The sequence below is a fragment of the Budorcas taxicolor genome, chromosome 3 (genome assembly GCF_023091745.1).
Source record: "Budorcas taxicolor isolate Tak-1 chromosome 3, Takin1.1, whole genome shotgun sequence".
Classification (NCBI taxonomy): Eukaryota; Metazoa; Chordata; class Mammalia; order Artiodactyla; family Bovidae; genus Budorcas; species Budorcas taxicolor.
In genome coordinates, this window is record NC_068912.1 from 64,876,147 (window position 1) to 64,898,885 (window position 22,739).

The 22,739-nt window shown below is 37.9% G+C and overlaps 1 protein-coding gene across 1 annotated transcript; it reads right to left on the reverse strand.

The window, feature by feature from the left end:
- Positions 1-399: 399 nt before the first annotated feature.
- On the reverse strand, positions 400-3,977 carry LOC128045576 (dnaJ homolog subfamily C member 14-like). The gene is made up of 2 exons (XM_052638049.1): positions 3,962-3,977; positions 400-1,999 (listed from the first exon to the last, which is right to left on the reverse strand). Exons 1-2 carry the CDS (start codon positions 3,975-3,977, stop codon positions 813-815), a joined length of 1,203 nt encoding a protein of 400 aa, XP_052494009.1. The 3' UTR covers positions 400-812.
- Positions 3,978-22,739: the final 18,762 nt, after the last annotated feature.

Here is a 22,739-nt window from a genome sequence, read left to right on the forward strand (position 1 = left end):
AATATTCAGCCTTGTCGTACTCCTTTCTCGATTTGGAACCAATCTGTTGTTCCATGTCCAGTTCTTTTTTTTTTTTTTTTTTGCCAGTTACATATTTATAGAAAGATAATCCCCTGGCTTTAAATAGATATGTACATACAAATATGAACAAACTTAAAAAAATACAAACCCTTGGATCATAAGGGGGCTGCCGGGAGCCCCTTTACCCTTCCCCCTCACCCAAGGGCAGAGGGCATGAATCTTGTTTTTTAAAAATTATTAGTTTTGGCCATCCCTGCAGCAACAAGCATGAAGTTGGGTAATTACCCACAAGGTCAGAGTTCCCACTCTCTGAACTCTTATGTATCTCCTATAATTAGGGTTACATGCTTTCTTGTTCTTTTAACTAGTATACTGGGGCAAAGGAGGGGGCTCCCTCCTGAAATGAGTCAAGAAATATTAGACTCGTTTGGGGGTGAGGGGAGTGTCATCTGCTCTAAGAAGCAAAAGACAAGATAAAGGCATACAGACCCCAGGGAAATACCCAGTTCCCACACTATGGGAGATAACCGTCCAGCCCAGGTCCAGGCCCCAGGTTCTTTGTTCTAGACATTCCCTACTTCTTTGGTATTGTCAGAAGAAAAGATTCAGTTCCTGGGTGCTGGTGGAGGAGGGAGAGTGGTTCCAGGGCTTCCTAAAAGTACTGAGTGAACAATTTGAGCTTAAAATTTTCCCTTTTTTAAATATTTAAAAATAAACAAATCAAATTCCATCTGGTGCTGTACACAGCCCTTTTGACTCCCTGACATTGATTGGAGGAAAGAGAAGGGGTGTCAACGTTGGAAGGGCCTCCTCACTTTCTTCCGCCGCTTCGGTTTGGCGTCTCCCTTGGGTACTGTGCTGTTGGGCTTGGAGGCTGCAGTGGCCCCAGGGCTGGGCTGAGGAGCTGCAAAGAAGTTCCCGTTGGACATCTGGCCTGGGGGTACTTGAAAGATCCGGCTCAAGAAATCCTGAAGGTCAGCAGGAGGGGCATCTGGAGTAGCTCTCTGCCGCCCACTGGTGCCTGGCATCCGTGAACCAAATGAGATGTGATAAGGGACTCTGTGGGTATCTGGGGAGATTCCCACACGCTGGCATCCAGCCCACTCTGTGATATCATACACCTTTCCATCCATCAGCGCAAAGTAGGTGATTTTGAGGCCCAACATGCTTGACTCTGCCCAAAAGTCACCTTCCTCAGCAGGATGCAGCCTATTACACTCAGCACAGTATCTGGCACTCTTAGGTTCCCGGTCCATTTCGAACCTCCTATGCTTTCCCTGGCATCTGCTGCACTTCATAGTATTCATTGCTTCTTGCAGCTTGGACAGAAACTCATTCACTGACCGGCTCAGCTCATTTTCAGCCATTCGTTTCATCTCATATTCCTTCCGTCTTTCAGGGTTGCTGACAATGTCCCAAGCTGCCCGCAAAACCTTGAAGGCCTCCTCAGCCCGAGGATGATGGTTTTTGTCAGGATGAACCATCACTGCCAGCTGCCTATAGGCCTTCTTCAGTTCAACATCTGATGCTGTGGTTTCAACCCCCAACACGTGAAAAGGGTTTAGCTCATCCTCAGGAACCCCAGCCATGGTCAAGAGTCGAGCCACTTCCTCTTCAGGCTGGCAGTAACGACCACCAGCTACAGGTGCATTCCCCTGCCTATTGGTCCTCTGTTTGACCCAAGGTAACTCCAGCCAACCCAACTGAACTATTCTTACCAGCTGCTGCCAGGGCCTGCTCTCTCTCAGCAGAATCAGGCAACGCTGCCAGGTGGGAGAAGCCAGCCAAGAGAAGAGCCAGGTGGCTTTACCCCTCCAGCCTAGCCGGTCACTCAATCCTACCAGAAACCGCCAGCCCAACTGTAAACAGCCCAACAAAAGGGCCAGAGCCAGGAGCAGCAAAGCACCCACAAGCCTAAGAAAACGGGTGAACAGCCCTGCCCCATAGCAAAACCCCCCATGTCCAGTTCTAACTGTTGCTTCCCAACCTGCATATAGATTTCTCAGGAGGCAGAGAAGGTGGTCTGATATTCCAGTCTCTTGAAGAATTTTCCACAGTTTGTTGTGATCCGCACAGTCAAAGGCTTTGGCATAGTCAATAAAGCAGAAATAGATGTTTTTCTGGAACTCTCTTGCTTTTTGATGATCCAGTAGATGTTTGCAATTTGATCTCTGGTTCCTCTGTCTTTTCTAAAACCAGCTTGAACATCAGGAAGTTCAGAGTTCATGTACTGTTGAAGCAAGGCTTGGAGAATTTTGAGTATCACTTTGATAGTGTGTGAGATGAGTGCAATTGTGCAGTAGTTTGAGCATTCTTTGGCATTGCCTTTCTTTGGGATTGGAATGAAATCTGACCTTTTCCAGTCCTGTGGCCACTGCTGAGTTTTCCAAATTTGCTGGCATATTGAGTGCAGCACTTCCACAGCATCATCTTTCAGGATTTTGAAATAGCTCAACTGGAACACCATCACCTCCATTAGCTTTGTTCATAGTGATGCTTCCTAAGGCCCACTTGACTTTGCATTCCAAGATGTCTGGCTCAAGGTGATTGACCAAACCATCATGATTATCTGGGTCGTGAAGATCTTTTTTGTATAGTTCTTCTGTGTCTTTCTGCTACTTCTTATTATTATCTTCTTCTGTTAGGTCTATAGCATTTCTGTCCTTTATTACACCCATATTTGCATGAAATCTTCCCTTGGTATCTCTAATTTTCTTAAAAAGATCTCTAGTGTTTCCCATTCTATTGTTTTCCTCTATTTCTTCACATTGATCTTTGAGGAAGGCTTTCTTACCTCTCCTTGCTATTCTTTGGAACTCAGCATTCAAATGGGTATATCTTTCCTTTTCTCCCTTACCTTTCACTTCTCTTCTTTTCTCAGCTATTTATAAGGCCTCCTCAAATAGCCATTTTGCTTTTTTGCATTTTTTTCTTAGGGATGGTTTTGATCCCTGCCTCCTGTTCAATGTCAGGAACCTCCATCCATAGTTCTTCAGGCACTCTGTCTATCAGATCTAATCCCTTGAATCTATTTCTCACTTCCACTGTATAATCATAAGGGATTTGATTGAGGTCATACCTGAATGGTCTAGTGGCTTTCCCTACTTTTTTCAATTTAAGTCTGAATTTGGCAATATGGCATTCATGATCTGAGCCACAGTCAGCTCCTGGTCTTATTTTTGCTTACTGTATAGAGCTTCTCCATTGTTGACTACAAAGAATATAATCAATCTGATTTTGGTATTGACCATCTGATGATGTCCACATGTAGAGTCTTCTCTTGTGTTGTTGGAAATGAGAGTTTGCTAGGACCAGCGTATTCTTTTGGCAAAAGTCTGTTAGCCTTTTCAGTTAGTATTAAATATTTGAACACATGATCTCTTTGTTCATATGTAGATATATTGCTACACATTTATTAGATGCATATTCAAAATAACTTTTTTTGTATCTTAACTTTAAAACTCAGTTTTCTTAAATTTTATCACCAAGTCAAAGATATTTTGTGTACAAAGTAGATCAAAATATAAAAGACACAACTATGTGTAGTATATGCTGAAGCTACCTATGTAGATAATGCGTTTTTATTTCACAGCTTTGTTTTCTCCTAATTTGGGAAAACAGAATAATCATTCAGGAGTGTTTATTTCATGATGAATATCCACATAATGACCTCAGCCTTCTGTGTTGCCTCTGGGAATGTGCTATCAGGGTGCTTTGGGAACACACCACTGCCAGTTTGTCTGTGGTTTTCTGGGAAGCTTTGAGGTTTCAACTTTGATCTTTTCCCTCACACGCTGAGATTTTCTCCTGACTCCACTAGCCCAGACAGAATTTCTATCCTTGATCTCTAAGGTAACCTTAAACATACTCCTGGCACCAGCATCACTCAGTGGTAAAAGCTTCCCTCTTAAGCATGGCCTGTTTACTCTTCAGCTTCTACCTTGTCCTTTGCTCATCTTGACTCAGAGTGACTTCTTTAAACTTTCTGACTGGGAAGTTTCCACTTTTGTTTCCTCAATTCTTTAAACTTCTTTATACTGAGGAAACTAGGCCGTTCTCTTTGATCTGTCAAAGAATTTGTAACAATGTCTGACCACAGGGTGAACTCTACTTAAAGTGGCTTCATAATTTTGTAGAGCTTTCAGTCATTCCTTTTTTTAAAAAAAAATTGTGCTTCTTTTCCAAGGCACCTTACACCTCAGACATTGATTTTTTTTTTAACCACTTAACCCATTACTATAAAACTGGATTTCAGAAATTAATCTGCTACCAGTAACTTCAAGGTTCATATGCCATTAATATTATGTGTTACTGCAACTAGAGGTGTTGTAATTGAACCCTAACTTTCACAGATGGAAGAACAGGAAAGATGTGCTTGATACAAAACATAATAAATTAACAAGCTATTGGCACTTTTGGAAGAGAAGGTTTCTTTAAACACTCCCAGACTGCAGAATTATTTTCCTTTTGTCATCTAATAAAAAGAAGCAGACCACATACAAGACAAGAAGATATTTATTAACCTACATCTGAGTCAGTCTTCTGTGATAAAGAATGTGGAACATGTAACTAATACTTTCATAACCTTTAAACCACTACAAAGAACTTTTGAGATATTATCTGCTTATTAGTTCCTCACATCAAAAAAATTTTTTTTGTTAAATGTTATCATTGTCATCCCAATTTAATAAATACATTCAAAAAATTCCAAAAGAGAAAGGTTAGTTTTCCAAAGGTTTCCAATAAGCAGTGGTTGAATCTAGAATTCTCCCCCAGATTTTTTTCCTCACATCTTATTCACTTTCCCCTGATATCATAACTGCCGCAGTTACAATTTTATCATTTCTCAAAACCTACCATTTTCCCAGTTACTTCTTTTTAACTGATGCTTTGCTTTCACCAAGGGAACCACAAGGGCTTCCCTTGTAGCTCAGTCGGTATAGAATCTGCCTGCAGTGCAGGACACCCGGGTTGGATCCCTGGGTTGGGAAGATCCCCTGGAGGAGGAAATGGCAACCCACTCCAGTATCCTTGCCTGGAAAATCTCATGGACAGGGGAGCCTGGTGGGCTGCAGTCCATGGGGTCGCAAAGAGTCGGGCGTGACTAACACGCACACTTGCTTTCACCATATGGATCTCAGACAGCATTAAATGTGTTTAATACCAGTTGCAGATGGAATTCAGACTTAAATATTTTAAATGCATCTCTAAAATAAGTTGAAATAGTTTATTTGGCATTTACCTTAACTGGGATATAGTTGTAGACCTGAGAGGTAATGCCAGGAATTAATTTATACAAATGTTAATGTTAATGTCCTTAAATTATTATTCCTCAAGTAATGCTATTTGACTATTAATATTATCTCTCATAACACTTGTCCTCCTCTGTAGCTCATTTTTAAAATCACTCCTTTTATTAGCTAAATAATTTTCACTTAGATCACCTGAATATTCCTCGAGTTGATGGGGGTTCTCTGGCAAAAATAGCCCATTTATTCAATCTCATTACTATAGCTCCAAACAAGAAGGTACCAATTTTTAAACTGAATTAAATTCAATTTCAAATACTTCTAAAAGTTATCAAAACCTCTGAGGGATTAAATATAGAATTTAACTACTAATACCTAAGCTAGTTATATTTAATCATTCATTTATTTGAAAACCTTGAAGTTTTCCAACTTTCAAAATAATCTTTGAGAAAGTTGTTATTGGATATTTTGTTTCTTTTTTAAATTATTTTATTTTATTTTATTTCTATTAAGTGTCCCATCACTTCATGGGAAATAGATGGGAAACAGTGGAAATAGTGTTAGATTTTTGTTTTTTGGGCTCCAAAATCACTGCAGATGGTGATTGCAGCCATGAAATTAAAAGATGCTTACTCCTTGGAAGAAAAGTTATGACCAACCTAGATAGTATATTCAAAAGCAGAGACATTACTTTGCCAACAAAGGTCCATCCAGGCAAGGCTATGGTTTTTCCTGTGGTCATGTATGAATGTGAGAGTTGGACTATGAAGAAGGCTGAGTGCCGAAGAATTGATGCTTTTGAACAGTGATGCTGGAGAAGACTCTTGAGAGTCCCTTGGACTGCAAGGAGATCCAACCAGTCCATTCCGAAGGAGATCAGCCCTGGGATTTCTTTGGAAGGAATGATGTTATAGCTGAAACTCCAGTACTTTGGCCACCTCATGCGAACAGTTGACTCATTGGAAAAGACTCTGATGCTGGGAGGGGTTGGGGGCAGGAGAAGAAGGGGACGACAGAGGATGAGATGGCTGGATGGAATCACCGACTTGATGAACGCGAGTCTGAGTGAACTTTGGGAGTCAGTGATGGACAGGGAGGCCTGGCGTGCTGCGATTCATGGGGTCACAAAGAGTCGGACATGACTGAGCAACTGAACTGACTGAACTGAACTGAACTGAAGGGTCCATTACAAAACCATTAAAGAAAAATTATAACGTGTAATTTTAAGCTTGCTTGTTTTTGAGAGGAATAAAGAGGAAATTTTATGAAGGTAAAATACACTGGTGATGTTATATTCCTGAGATTAGCTTAATCTTGTGCATCATTTGTTCATTTTTCATACTTCTCTCTGTCTGAATTTAACATAGACAAGATCAAAGATACTGAACTAAAATCCAGTGCTGGAGTCTGAATATACTACTTATTCTAATAGACTCAGCAGGATTTCTCTAGCCTTGTCTGTTACCCTGAGCGCTGGGCTGAGGCCTAGTTTTCAACTGAGAAAAAAATAATTTTAATGGATGAGCAACAATTAATTCTTGGCTCATGCTAGGCTAGCAGTCTGCCTGATGTATATACTACTGCCCAGACCAGACCAAAAGGATTTTAAAGATCCATTATGATTCTCCCAGAATGATAATATCTATCTACTTCCCAGACCACTTTCACATCCTAGACAAATCATTCAGTGGTTCTCCTCTACACCCTGGTGATTTAACACAACAAAATGGATCCTGCCAGCTGAATTTAATGGACACAGATACTCAGAGATTCAAGAAAGCCGGTCTTTTGTCCCTTAGGTAGAGACATATATTTATGAATATCCGTATGTCCACAGAGGAGCAAAATTCTTCATGCACTGTGGGTTTTATACGAAGAGGGCTTGGATAACTGTCAGAATTTTTATAAGATGAAACAATACCATAAACTATTTTAGCCTTATGTAGATAAGCCAAAAAATTAAGCTTTGCAAACTGCTGTGGAGTTAAAAATAGGCAGGACCCTTGAATTTGAGAAGCATGGATGTAAAGAAGAAGGCAGTCATAGAACAAAGAAATGTTCCTGATTACAGTTGCCAGTTAATTATACAGACAATTTTGTTTAAGAGTTTGGAAATTACTTGAGATTTAGTAGGGAAGGGTCTATAGAGGAGATGGAATTTCAACTGGCTTGATGGCGACTGTGAAATTAAAAAAAAAATCTAAACTGGGGTTTTAAATCCAGTCTCTGTCACTCCATAGCTCGGCACCTTAGCACATAAACTTAGCATATTCAATATTTAGCTTCTTAATCTTTAAAGTGTTATTTCATAGATTCATTTAGTGGATACACATAAAAATTATCAAACTTAGTGCCTTGTAGATAGTAAGCTCTCAGTAATGCTGTAAGAAGGTGGATGAAGCTGTCATAAAATAGAACCTTGAAGTCCAAGTAAGGAAAGTATGATAAGCCAAATAATAGAGATGAAAGACAAAATACATTCAACCTATTAAGTATGCTGGTTAGATTGACATGAAGGATCAATGTAAGGGAGAATTAAAGGGACCAGATTGTGAACCTCCCCTTGTAGAAGTCTGGGCTAGATCTTTGAGAAGTGGGAAGTTATGAAATATTTTTCAACATGAACAAAATACTCAAAGCACTATTTTGAAAGCTCAATTATCATCAGCAAATATTTTTGCTTAATAATTATATATTTACTGCCCATTAATATGTGTATATTATAACCCATTTAATATTTTTATAATAATACTTATTAAAACTCAATCTTCAGTTATAATTCTCACAACGATCTGATGATGTAATGATGCAGAATTATTCTTTAGTACTGATTTATTATTCAATTAAAAGACTTAAAGACAGGAGGGTAGAACATTTTACCTAACTTTTTAAAAAGGTGTTCTAACCTCCCATAGAAATCAATTCCTTTAAGAAATTTGGTTAAAAGTATACTCTGACTATAAAACATTCACAACAGATGAGGCTTCCCAAAACCTTAGAAAATCAAGCAAGAAATCATTTTCAGTACATTGGGAAACTGGTTCAGACTGAGTGTTGTATTTGTTTAAAATGTCTGGTAGGTAGGCAAGGTAAACTTTGCAACCTCACTCAGAAAGAGGTGTTGCCAAGTGTCCAAGAAAAGTGGAAACAACTATCACAAAGACTTCCTTGAGACTTACGGTCAACATAGCTTCTGCTGTGACAAGTGTTTACTCCAATAACGACTACCACTTTGGTGGTATGTGTGTGTGTATGTGTGTGGGTGCACACATGCGCATGCCACAAGTGCAGGAGACTGATTGGTCACATGGTTACTCTTTAGAGCACTATACCAGAAACACTGCTGGTATCTGTGAGATGAAGTATCACATGTTATAACAAGTTATATCCATGACTGCTGATTCTTGTCTTGGTCCTTGAAACAGTTTGAGTCTTTGGCACAGTCACATTCTTAGTTACTTTGCAAAATCTCTAATGAAGAAAGGGATAAAGTTTTGTTAATATTTAATAAGCCGACTGATCAATTGCCCTGCCTCCTAAAATGTTCATCTCTTTGACTGGTGGGAAATGAACTTCATTAGGATTTCTCGCTACTTTATAGCTCCTTGTTAACATTTCCCCTTTTGGGGCCCTGAGAAAAAATGCAGTTTCTTTCCATGAATCTCTGCCAAATATACTCTCCTGCACTAATTTCCATATTCATTTGCTCAGAAAAGTGGATATAAATCTCATTTTGCGGGGAAAATATTATCAGATCTTTGTGATCTAAAGTAAAATTCATTTTTATGAGTCATAGAAATAACCAGTAGATTGATTTAATATGTGGAAGTTAGTTCTATATTTAGTTTAAAGCTATGAATATCAAAAATATTAAGCATACTTTTTCATATTTTAGCTTCATTTTACATGTTTTATTTGAAAAAGAGAAAGGAAAATGTAGAACTTTCCAAAAAGGGAAAATACTATAAAAAGATTTGTTCATATAAAATAATTATTATAAAATGTATTTTTGTAAGGATTTCAAATAAAGAATTAAAAGGAAATAAAGTGTAACACATATGATTCTGTAGTAAAAAGAGAAGTACAAATGATGATTAATAAAATGATTAAAAGTGTGACACTTCAAGATTTTTTGGTATGTAGTTATTTCAGGTAAGCTAATGTGTGCATACATAAACGACACATAGAAGTTGATCTTGATGGTAGGAAAAAATTGTAAAATGTATTGATAACTCAATATGTATCCAAAATGTGTTGAATACTTGATATGCATTGTCTTATTCAATCCTTATGACCAAGAAATGGGATATATGCTGTATACTACTATTTTTCCTATTTTATTAATGAGAAAACTCAGGGAGAGATTACATAAGAAACTTGCCCAAGGTCACAGTGTTAAAAATGTTTTTAAGTATCCCAAAGGAGATTTCAATCAAAGCAGTCTGCTTCCAGAGAGTCCATGCTCCTAAAATCTATATATTCCTGGATGTGAGTACAAGACTCAAGTGGGTCTCTCTTTTGAAATTCATCTATTTTCAGAGAAAGCAGAAGAGAACACCTAAACATAAAAGTTGAACAGTCAGGGAAAAGTTGCTTTAAGATCAGCAAAAATGAAAAGGCAGGCTTCATTTTGATTATGTCAATCTGAATGAGAATATAATTCAGGGAGCCAAGAAATAAAGAATGGCCAGAAGTCCTTGTGTTTTTATTCTCTTACAATAATATCATTAATAATCGGTTACGGAAGACAATGTTTCTAACTAGTCCTTTTACTGATGGTGGAAGATTCTTGGTTTTCAAACATTTAAGAACTTTCACTGATGCAAATAAGTTTCAATCCATGAACAATTGCTACATATATCGCAGGGCCCCCTACAAAATGAAAATTCAAGCATCTTCGTTCATTAATTATTAGAAATTCAAAATGTTTATAGGAGACCATTAAGCCAAATTCAGAGACCTGTAGACTGCACAGCTTATATACCTATGAAGGCTGCCCTACTTGCAGCCAGTCTGAGTGCTTATTCTGTGAACTCTTTAAAGGGATAAGTTTTTGACCAGGTATAATATCCATCCTTGGCTAGAAATAATGAGTGTTGGTGACATACAAACAACTTTCTTTTTTCACTTGAGAGATTTAATTTTGCTATTCAATTATAACTTTCTTGCTCCATTCAGGGCACTGAAGGAAAATTTTATTTTATGAAAAAATTAAGCAAAAACCCCTGCGATTTCTGAATAATCTTCAAATGGACAAGACTTGAACAAGATAATATATTGAAATTATACTTTATTAATTTTATATGTAGCCTATTTCTGGGAAAAGGCTATACTGATCTTTGAACCCCTAACTAAAAGCAAATAAAAACTAAATGGGAAAAGAATCTGAAAAAGAAGAATATATGTACATGTATAATTGAAACACTTTGCTGTACAGTGGAAGCTAATATGACATTGTAAATTAACTATGCTCCAGTATAAAAGAAAAATTTTTAAATAAGTAAAATCAAATAAATTTAATCATAGTTTATTCTTTTTTTTTCATAAAAAGGGTAAGACTATCACATGATTGTTTCAGAGAATATACCCTATCTTCAATTTATTTCCTATATTGAGGGTAAGGGTGGGAGAAAAGATGACAGGAAATAACAGCAAATTTTTTTCCCTATGCCTCATCCATAGTTTACCCTGCCTCCAGTTTTATTGTCTCATCATTTTCCAAGTAGAATTGGCAAAATTGAAACCAGGTAATCCTGAGAATAATAAACTAGTGAGCAAGAGCAAAGGCAAGGAATAGCTGTCAACCATGTTAGCACCTAGGATAAGACCTCTCACATAGAAGCTAGTCAATAAATATGCATGAAGCTAATAATTATATTGAATGGTTTGCCTTGGAAAAGAACAGAGATCATTCTGTCATTTTGGAGATTGCATCCAAGTACTGCATTTCGGACTCTTTTGTTGACTATGATGGCTACTCCATTTCTTCTAAGGGATTCCTGCCCACAGTAGTAGATATAATGGTCATCTGAGTTAAATTCACACGTTCCAGTCCATCCTAGTTCACTGATTCCTAGAATGCCAACATTCACTCTTGCCATCTCCTGTTTGACCACTTCCAATTTGCCTTGATTCATGGACCTAACTTTCCAGGTTCCTATGCAATATTGCTCTTTACAGCACTGGACCTTGCTTCTATCACCAGTCCCATCCACAACAGGGTATTGTTTTTGCTTTGGTTCCATCCCTTCATTCTTTCTGGAGTTATTTCTCTACTGAACTCCGGTAGCATATTGGTCACCTATCGAGGTGGGGAGTTCATATTTCAGTGTCCTATCTTTTTGCCTTTTCATACTGTTCATGGGCTTCTCAAGGCAAGAGTACTGAAGTGGTTTGCCGTTCCCTTCTCCAGTGGACCACATTCTGTCAGACCTCTCCACCATGACCCATTTGTCTTGAGTGGCCCCACACAGCATGGCTTAGTTTCACTGAGTTAGACAAGGCTGTGGTCCATGTGATCAGATTGGCTAGTTTTCTGTGATTATGGTTTCAGTGTGTCTGCCTTCTGATGCCCTCTTGCAACACCTACCATCTTACTTGGGTTTCTCTTATCTTGGACGTGGGGTATCTCTTCACGGCTGCTCCAGCAAAGTGCAGCCGCTGCTCCTTACCTTGGACGAGGGGGTATCTCCTCATGGCCGCCCCTCCTGACCTTGAATGTGGAGTAGCCCTTCTCAGCCCTCCTATGCCAGAGCAGCCGCTGCTCCTTGGACATGGGATTGCTCCTCTCGGCAGCCGCTCCTGACCTTGGGTGTGTGGTAGCTCCTCTCAGCCGCTCCTGCGCCATTGCAGCCTGGCATGCTCAGTAGCCGCTTACTCCTTGGAAGGAAAGTTATGATCAACCTAGACAGCATATTTAAAATCAGAGACATTACTTTGCCCACAAAGGTCTGTCTAGTCAAGGCTATGGTTTTTCCAGTAGTCATGTATGGATATGAGAGTTGGACTGTGAAGAAAGCTGAGCACCGAAGAGTGCTCTTAAGAGCACTTAACAGTGCTCTTAAGAGTCCCTTGGATTGCAAGAAGATCCAACCAGTCCATCCTAAAGGAGATCAGTCCTGGGTGTTCACTGGAGGGACTGATATTGAAGCTGAAACTTCAGTACTTTGGCCACCTCATGAGAAGAGTTGACTCATTGGAAAAGACCCTAATGCTGGGAAGGATTGGGGGCAGAAGGAGAAGGGGACGACAGAGGATGAGATGGCTGGATGGTATCACTAACTCTATGGACATGGGTTTGGGTAGACTCCAGGAGTTGGTGATGGACAGGGAGGCCTGGTGTGCTGCAATTCATGGAGTCACAAAGAGTCGGACACAACTGAGTGACTGAACTGAACTGAATAATTATATTAATAACACAAAATTTACCATATATAAAATGCTAAGAAGATGTTGGTATAATGTACAGGAGGGATTCACAGTAGGAAAAACTAGATTCCTCTTGAGCAGTCACATTCATTAACTAAGTCTTTATCTAACAGCTGCTAGGAGCCAAGCATTGTTATCTATAGAAGTCAACAGAGGTGCCCCTTATGACCATGAACACTTTGCATGAATGCCCCAAACCATTCTCAGATTTTCTAATGTGTTCCCAGTAATGCTGGGTAAAATATTACTGATAACAATACTATTTAAGTTGAATAACACTTCAAAAACTAGTGGAAGTTATGACTACATGGCAAATGGAAAGACTGAAAGAAAGAATGCTGGGTAAAAGGAGTGTCAATTGAAAAAATACATAACATAAAAGTTGAGTTGTCTTTTTCCAGCAGACAATCTGAGAATTTCAAGTCCATGACACAATATCTCAGATAATGCTGAGAAACTATTCCAAGAGGCAAACTGGGAGGGAGCCAGCATACATGGGAGTTTTTGCAACAAAGGCCAGGAAGTCAGAACAAAACTAAAGAAAACCAGATGTCTCAAATTGATAAAATTAATGCTTTTCCACTTAGGGTAAGCTGCAAAGTTTAGACTCATGAAATCATCCCTTTGACATGCACCTCAGCTATCTGGGGCCAGTATCCTGTGTTTTCTCATCCTGAGTCTCCTCAAGGTGTACATTTGGTGATACCTGCAGCAGTTGACTGCTTGATGGCAGGCATCCTAATTTCATCCTGAGTTCCCTGAGAGCTTCCTGCTGCGGTGGCTTCAGTGTGGTGGCTCAATGGCTGCTGCAACACCCTTTGTCTACCCATGACAGGCTGCATTCTTAGTTCACAAGAATGACTTTGAAAAACTTGTGAAGTACCAACAGACATCAAGACAATAAAATAGTATTTCTCATTTGGACCACTATTTGTAAATGAAATATTGAATTAACCCACTTAAAATGTATTTAAATTGAGATATGCACTTAATACAATATATGTAGCAGCAAGCAGATTCCCTTGATGGCTCAGTGGTAAACAATCCGTCTGCCAAAGTAGGAGATGCAGGAGACATGGGTTCAATCCCTGGATCAGGAAGATCCCCTGGAGGAGGAAAAGGCAACCCACTCCAATATTCTTGCCTGGGAAATTCTGTGGACAGAGAAGCCTGACAGACTACAGTCCATGGGGTCGCAAAAGAATCAAAAACAACTTAACAACTAAACAAGAAACAAGCACCCTATTGCTTCAATCCCTCTTTAATTCTGTCCCTGAAGTTTTATTTGTGAGAGTTGCATATGTCTCCTCCCTTAACCTTTCCACCCTTCATAACAATTTTTGATAGATTTTCATGTATTCTGATTTATATAGAGACTTGTTAGTCTTGCCTTTTGTTGAATGCTGAATATTTAAATACAGCTTTTATTTCAACGAGAAGCTTTTCCTTGTAGCTAGAGTATGTTTTTTTTCATTTTGAAACTAATAAATCTCTTCCCAAATGGCTTATATTTATCTTTAAAAGCAATTTATAAGGAAAATAAATCTGTCATAATCAGGTCACCCAGACACAGAACTAAAAGCATTCTAATATCTGATAAAGTCTCTGAAATAAGAAACAGTTCTGACTTTGCTCTTAAAATTCATCATACCTCACAATGGGCTTATATAAAGGTGTCAAATTTAGTGTTAAGTGATCCAAATATCTTAGAGAAAGAATAGTATGGACTGAGGTAGATGCAACATATGCATTGTTTTACACTCGTTTTTAACATAGTTTTCTCTAAAGTTTAATGATTTTCCCATTGATTAAACATGTCTAGTTGAATTAAGCTCGTCTGATGTACTGGCAACAATCTTAGATGAATCTTTGGGGGCTGTTAGATATACTTGGGGGTTTGGATTTCATTTGCCAGTCTTATTTTCTTATAATATAATAAAATGCAGCAAATGGCAGCACTGACATGAGGCTGAAATAATGAAACATTACATGCTAATGCTGGCTGAGTTTTTGCTTGCGTATTTTAGCTGTTTTCTAAGAGGTTTATGTATTACACATAGCATGTGTGCATGTTCTTTAAAATAAATTCAGTATAAAAAATCACAAGAAGTTTGTTTCTTCTATCACAATTTGCTTTGTCTCTCCAAGAGCTGTTCAGTGCAACAAATAAATTATTTGGTAAATGTGGTCAATTATTTTTATAATAATTGTATGGCAATTAGTATTGTCTAGTTATACTATTAATATTGTCTAAATCAGATAGTAAATTAATGCCATTAGTGGCTATTTGAAAGGTATATCATTTGCTATTAGTTTATTATAAACTGAAAAGTAAGTTTTCTTCATTACCTAAGGCAAAAATTATAAGTAATTCCAAGAGTCTTTTAAATTAAAGGATAATGGGAATCCTTTGAGACGCTTTTGACAAGGAGCATGTTCTCCCATTGAGGGTCAGAGTTCAATTCCTGAAATCATCCATCAAACTCTGACTGGCAAGGACTGAATAGCTATAAAAAGTAAACGGGAGATAGGGCACCCTTGCTGACCTCTTAAATCACTTTCATGCACACAGTTCAGTAAATACACACACTCATTCACAAACACCCCACACAAATAGCTATACATTTCAGAAAGGGCATTTGTGATTAGGAAAAGCAAGTTTTAAGAGGACTGGAATGCCAAAGGATTTTATATATTTGAGATTTCCTTTCAAAAGTTTATTGTACACCGGTGGCGGATTCATGCTGAAGTACAGCAAAACCAATACAATATTGTAAAGTAAAAAAAATTTAATTAATTAATTAATTAAAAAAAAAAGATTTCAAAGAACAACAGAAAAAAGTTTATTGTAATCTTTTCACAGGAAAATACCCCTTCATACCATTATTTCAGTTACAAATAATCAGTTGAAAATATTTACTTATACCTTTTTATATGCCACCAATTTTGAGAATCATGAGATGTGAAAAAAATGTTTAGATAAAAACCCTTACCTCTAGTTAGTCCGTCGAAACTCTGTTTAGCACTAAGAGTTCTGAGGATCCTATACAGGATGATGCTTCTGAACTAAATCAGGAATTTAGCATTAACTACAGGTGGTTCCAGCTGCACTGCTTAGCTACATTTCTTATTTCCTTCACTTATGATTTGGCCTTCATATGAAGAATATAGGATGCATAATAATCTTTTGAAGTAACTTACCATCTATGGAGCCCCTTTTACTTACTAAAATATTTTGCAAATTTTCTTTTAATTATTAATTTTCCTAGCTAAAATGTGGGCTGCACTGTAACACAGAGCAGCCTGTCTCCATAGCTGGCATCCAGTGACCTGCATATTATAGGTTCCAATTATATGCTGAACTAAGTGATTAAACAACTCCCCTCCACAACCACCAATCTCTAGGCCTTAGGGAAGCTTTCCCATATGCGAAAACAATAGGCTATAAACAAGACAGCATTCATCTCAGAAGTACTGATATACTTTTCGGACAACAGTCAGACCATATCACTTCTATGTGTGCAATTGATACAGGACTGTCTAAATTATTTATAAACCAATAAAGTAACTAGGGGGATGCTTTTCTCTAGGTTCATGAAATTAAACCAATTTGGGATCAACATATTATCATCAGTAGGAGGGAAAGATTAGACTGAGCATACCTGACTTTCACTCATTCTCTGTTCATGGGGTCTGTCACAGTGCTGGGATTCAGCATAATTTTCTGAAACTAACTAAATTCAAGAATCCTTTATTCCTAAGCAATGTTTTAATTCAGAAGATTGCCTTTAAAAGTTGGAAAATGGAGGGGAATTCAAGAGTGGATGATTGCATTTTTCAAAATTCCTTTAAAAATAGCCTGCTAAGAAACTTCAGATATACCCATAAAGAGATCATCATGACTAAGCTTCTCAATAAACTCTAAATGTTAGTCTTAAAATAGTACATTAAATATAAAGAAATTCTTTTATATAGGATTTTATTGAATTTTTTTCTTTAGTTACTCAGCTAGGGAAATTTCCATTTAAATACATGTTCCAATGAAAACATCAAAATATCTAGATGTTATCAGTACTTCTGGGGAAGTAAAAGCAACAGTGATAGTGATAAAATATTAATTACAATGTTTTCTAATTTATCAAACCATGATCTTTACCAAACTATTTTTATTTCCTAATGTGAGAAAATTATAAGATTAAAAATTAAATAATGGAATTGGCTTCCGTACTCTAAAAAGTACAATATTCTTTGCTAAGTCGCTTCAGTCGTGTCCGACTCTGTGCAACCCCATAGACGGCAGCCCACTAGGCTCCTCTGTCCCTGGGATTCTCCAGGCAAGAATACTGGAGTGGGTTGCCATTTCCTTCTCCAATGCATGAAAGAGAAAAGTGAAAGTGAAATCACTCAGTCGTGTCTGACTCTTTGTGACCCAATGGATTGCAGCCCACCAGGCTGCTCCGTCCATGGATTTTCCAGGCAAGAGTACTGGAGTGGGGTGGCACTGGCTGACCTAAAGCAAAAAAATATATATATATATATATGCATGTATATGTATATATTTTGTGTGTGTGCATGTGTGTGTGCATACGTACATGCTGCTGCTAAGTCTGCTAAGTCGCTTCAGTTGTGTCCAACTCTGTGCGACCCCATAGACGGCAGCCTACCAGGCTGCGCTGTCCCTGGGATTCTCCAGGCAAGAACACTGGAGTGGGTTGCCATTTCCTTCTCCAATTCATGAAAGTGAAAAGTGAAAGTGGAGTCACTGAGTCGTGTCCAACTCTCAGCGACCCCATGGACTGCAGCCTACCAGGCTCCTCCATCCATGGGATTTTCCAGGCAAGAGTACTGGAGTGGGGTGCCATTGCCTTCTCCGGCATACATACATACACACATACAAAAGTCTTAATTGATAAAGTCTTACTTGTCCAGAACTTCAAGTATTAATTAGACCCTCAGCTTAAAATTTGGGAAAAAATGTACTTATTAAAAAAATAAAAAATAAAAAAAAAACTCACTAGTTTCCTAAGATATGGCATTTACATTTTTGTAAAATTTAGAATGTCTTGAAGCATCAACATGTGTCATTCAAAAAAAAATTAAGAGTTGTGAATATTTGTTCTAAAATTTATTTTAGGGGAGACCTTACTAAAGTGCATAGAAACCTATGTCCATGTCCACCCAAACACACACACACACACACACCTTACTTCTGACAAGAGCTTGATAAAACATCTTGTTTGCAGTTCTGAAGTCCAGATTTCACTCAGCTGTAAGGTTATAGCACCCCCTAGCCCAGCCTAACAGAATAGCAGTCATTTCTGGCATGAAGCTTAAAGGAAGCTTTAAAGAATGTAAAATCCAGGAGCTTTTACAAAGTATTCTCCATTAAGAGAGGTATTTTATTTTATGTGGTGGCAATTGTTTTGTTTTTCATTATTGAGAACTCTGGGTATATAATCTGTTCTGATTATTAATTGTACCAACTGCTGGCGAAGTACAGAAAGGTGATTTATACTAAAGATCACATAAGCATTAATATATCATACAGATTTCCACTGGTCCTCTAAATTACTCTCAACCCCCTGACTCATCAAAGAGCCAGACACTTGGAGGGCAAATATGACATATAGGACACGGCTGTGATGGTTATTGGCAAATTTTATGCAAATAAGCAATGGCTCTCTGGAGGAAAAAAAGTGTGCATTATTGAAAAATATATTTGGATATGACACATATGGCTCACCATTCAGATAAGATCTTTACCATTATTCTTTTATTCATATATCACACATTAAGGTAAGAAATGAAAAAGGAAGAATTCTGATGTGCTTGTAATACATTTAAAATGTTTTGCTTGTCCTGTCTTTGAATCTTCATGGTTTCCTTATTAAGCTACAATGACTATTTCTAGCATATAATAGCACCACTTGCATAGCATCTGTCAGTAGGAATTCAGCAACATAAACCTTAAAGGCTTTGATGGGAGTGTAAATGGAATACCAATTTGCCAATGCAGCACTCAGGCCTGTAGTATCTGTAGAGTTCACAGGATTTCGATTAGTGTAACCTGTTTTACAGACTTCAGAGAAAGAACTAATGTAAAGCTTGGAAGCAAACAAAAGGCAAGTGTTCTCACCTTACTTGGCCTATTTTAGACTCATTTCTCTGCTTCAGGAGTACTTGAAAGTTATCCTTCTTTATTCTGAGATACTGTAAATCTAGATACTATAAATCACTTGGTCAATGCACATTAAGATTAATTTAGTCTGACCACCGGTACCATTCAAAGACCAACAAATTGATTGTGTTACTAAAAGGTGATCACATTGATACTGCCATTTAATGAACTCCATGCTTGTACATTGCTCCTAATGTACGCTATTTTAGATCACTTAGGCAACTCCAGTCTAATTGAATTTATCATTTGAAACCCTGACTTGATGTTAATGGTCCAAAAATAGCACAGCCTTTCCAGAGTAGTCCTGTCTACAAAATGCCATATATTGATGTTTTCCTGCAACAAACACTTGTCTTTCTTGTCTTTTTGTCAGGGCCAGTTGTCAGTTATTGAAGTACAATTATAAGAAAATGTGCATTTAGAAAAAGATATTATTGACCTCTGTAAATTGACTGGCAACATCAAAATTTGAAAGTGGAGTTCAGGCAGACTTAATGGGATATATGCAAATTCTCCAAACACAGCCTGAAACTGTCATATGGCTGTTGTTATTTTAAGATACGCATGATCTCCTCTTTCTGTTCTACCCTTTTTATTTTCACTAAGTGGTGGCAGCGTGTTTGCAAGACTAGTCTGGCCTATGAGAAATGGCAATAGCATTTGCTGGGTTCCACTGTGAAGGATCATTATCACTGCCAGTTGGTTTCATAAGCAAGCACTGCAAAAAAAGTGAAACTGATATAAGGTGACATTAAAAACAGGAAAAGAGAGTATAGAAAAGACATTATTTCTGTAGGTTTACAAAATCAAGGCAGCATTGTAGAAATTAGAAAGGAGCAGAGAATAGTAACTGATTATGCTTTTTTTAATGAAAGAACCTAATTTAATGTTGCATTGTAGTTCAAAAATAGCTCCGCATAATTCATAAGGTGTTGTACTAGAGTAGCACTGAAATTCTTCATTATGATAATGTCTTTTGATAACTTTTATTGAACATAAGCATTCCTATGATTAAATCTCTTATTAGGCAGTTCTCCCCAGTACCGGCTGCCATAATTTCAAAGCTATGCTATACACATTTCTGTACCCAAACAAGATGATATCTAACAGAGCTAGCCAAAAATCTAATAGGAGAATAAATGTATGGGAAAATAATCTAACTTGCCATAAGAAGTCTGTGGCAAATAGAAGGGAGAAAAGTGGAAGCAGTGACAGATTTTATTTTCTTGGGCTCCAAAATCACTGCAGACGGTAACTGAAGCCATGAAATTAAAAGACTCTTGCATCTTGAGAGGAAAGCTACGACAAACCTAAAGCAGAGACATCACTTTGCTGACAAAGGTCTGTAGAGTCAAAGCTATGGTTTTTCCAATATTCGTGTATGGATCTGAGAGTTGGACCATAAAGAAGACTGAATGCTGAAGAATTTATGCTTTTGAATTGTGGTGCTGGAAAAGACTCTTGAGAATCCTTTGGACAGAAAGGAGATCAAATCAGACAATTCTAAAGGAAATCAACCCTTCATTGGGAGGACGGATTCTGAAGTTGAAGCTCTGATACTTTGGCCACCTAATGCAAAGAGCTGACTGTTTGGAAAAGACCTTGATGCTGGAAAGATTGAAGACAAAAAGAGAAGGGGAGGGGAGAGAATCAGATGGTTAGATAACATCACCAACTCAATTTACATGAATCTGAGCAAGCTCTGGGAGACAGTGAAGGACAGAGGACCCTGGCTTGCTGCAGTTCATGGGATGGCAAACAGTTGGACACGACTTAGAAACTGAACAACAGTAACAACAACAAAGAAGTCCGATGAAAAAGTACCATCTATACAAAGTTTTGAATGAAGAAGTAAGATATTCTTCATTATGGATTGTACTCATATAACCCAAACTAAATAGAAAATAAAGCGTTTTTCAGCTACCCACCATTTCCAATCCCTTTTCTTTTATATGTGTTCAGTTCAACCTCACAACAAAAAAATAGTTAATTACACATTTACCTATACCACTTCCCCCATAATTTGTTATATGAGATTTGTTAGAGTCCTAAATTCCAGGTAATAAAATGTTATTCATGAGCAAAAACGATTATATCAGTTTCTTTGTTGCTCAAGTGGTACAGAATGGTATAAGTGGCCCAGGTGGATGCTTTGCATGCAATGCGTTTGCATCACAGCTGAGGATCCCCATATTTTGGAGACCTCAATCTTTCATAATGGATGGTAAACAAATCTGCCTAATCTTTGTCTGGGGGAAGATTATCCTTATTATACTAGGCAACACACCAACCTTGTCTTTGCTTTAAGGGACACATTATTATAACTGTCTAATGGCACCCCACTCCAGTACTCTTTCCTGGAAAATTCCATGGATGGAGGAGCCTGGTGGGCTGCAGTCCATGGGGTCACGAAGAGTCGGACACGACTGAGCAACTTCAATTTCACTTTTCACTTTCATGCACTGGAGAAGGAAATGGCAACCCACTCTGGTGTTCTTGCCTGGAGAATCCCAGGAACCGGGGGAGCCCGGTGGGCTGCTGTCTATGGGATCGCACAGAGTCAGACACGACTAAAGTGACTTAGCAACAGCAGCAAGGCTGCTTTCTATACAAACATTCATAGAAAGATAATCTGTAATGAAGAAAATCAGTGCCTTTGCCTACACAGAATTTAAACTCATGGAGAATTGTCTCCTCAAATTCTCCTACCTTTGAACTCTCATGGAAGGAATTTTCTGTTCTGCATAATGCATAACCTTAAATTTATGTTTCATCAATATATTGTGTCCCCAAAATAACCCCAATCTTCAGTAAAAAGGAATTCATTTCAATACAGCTATATATTCTTAATGCCTAATACAATGTCATAACCTAATTTATGCTCAAGATGATACTTAAGAAATATTACTGATATTGATGACATTGATTAACTGATTTATGGTAGAAATGGTGTTCAAATTGAAAGATGCAGTCAGTTTTCCAGAAGTTTTGCCTTCATAATACCAACCATCAGGATTTTTACAAATCCAAAGAATTTTAGGTTTGTATTATGCAGAGCACAAAAGGATAGAGCTAACAGTTTCAATCTTTAACCTTGTTTTTGATATGTTATAGGAATAATCTCCGTCCAAGAACCTGACCTGGTAAAGCATATGTACATTTAGTTAGAGAATGTTCTGTAGAACATGCCCTTGAAAAGAGAAGAAATAGAAATTTAGAACAAAGGAAAAAATGGAGTTACAATGAATTCTAAGCCAAAAATCATGTTCACTTTTTGGCAGCCAATAGCTAGAAAGCTTGATTTGTCCTGTGGAAACAGAGACTTAATGTTCAAAGTACTTCACTGGTAAAACTGCCGGGAGTACAATTTGTTCAGTTCAGTTCAGTTCAATTCAGTTCAGTTCAGTTCAGTTGCTCAGTCGTGTCCAACGCTTTGCCACCCCATGAATCGCAGCATGCCAGGCCTCCCTGTCCATAACCAACTTCCGGAGTTCATTCAGATTCACGTCCATCGAGTCAGTGATGCCATCCAGCCATCTCATCCTCTGTCGTCCCCTTCTCCTCCTGCCCCCAATCCCTCCCAGCATCAGAGTCTTTTCCAATTAGTACACATAAATAGCTTTAAAGTTTCATTGTCTTTAAAATGCTGCTACTAGGGACTCCAATAATATAAAAGGGACCATTGCAATCAAGATTTAAAATATATATTAGGTATAAATGAACCATTGGATATAGAAAATAAAATTATAAGATTCCTACTTAAAAATAATAAATTGTTTGTATCAATTGAGTATCTTATCTCTCAAGTGAAACACGAGAGGAAATACCTTTTTATAGACAGTTTTAAAGGTATTTTCATCTTT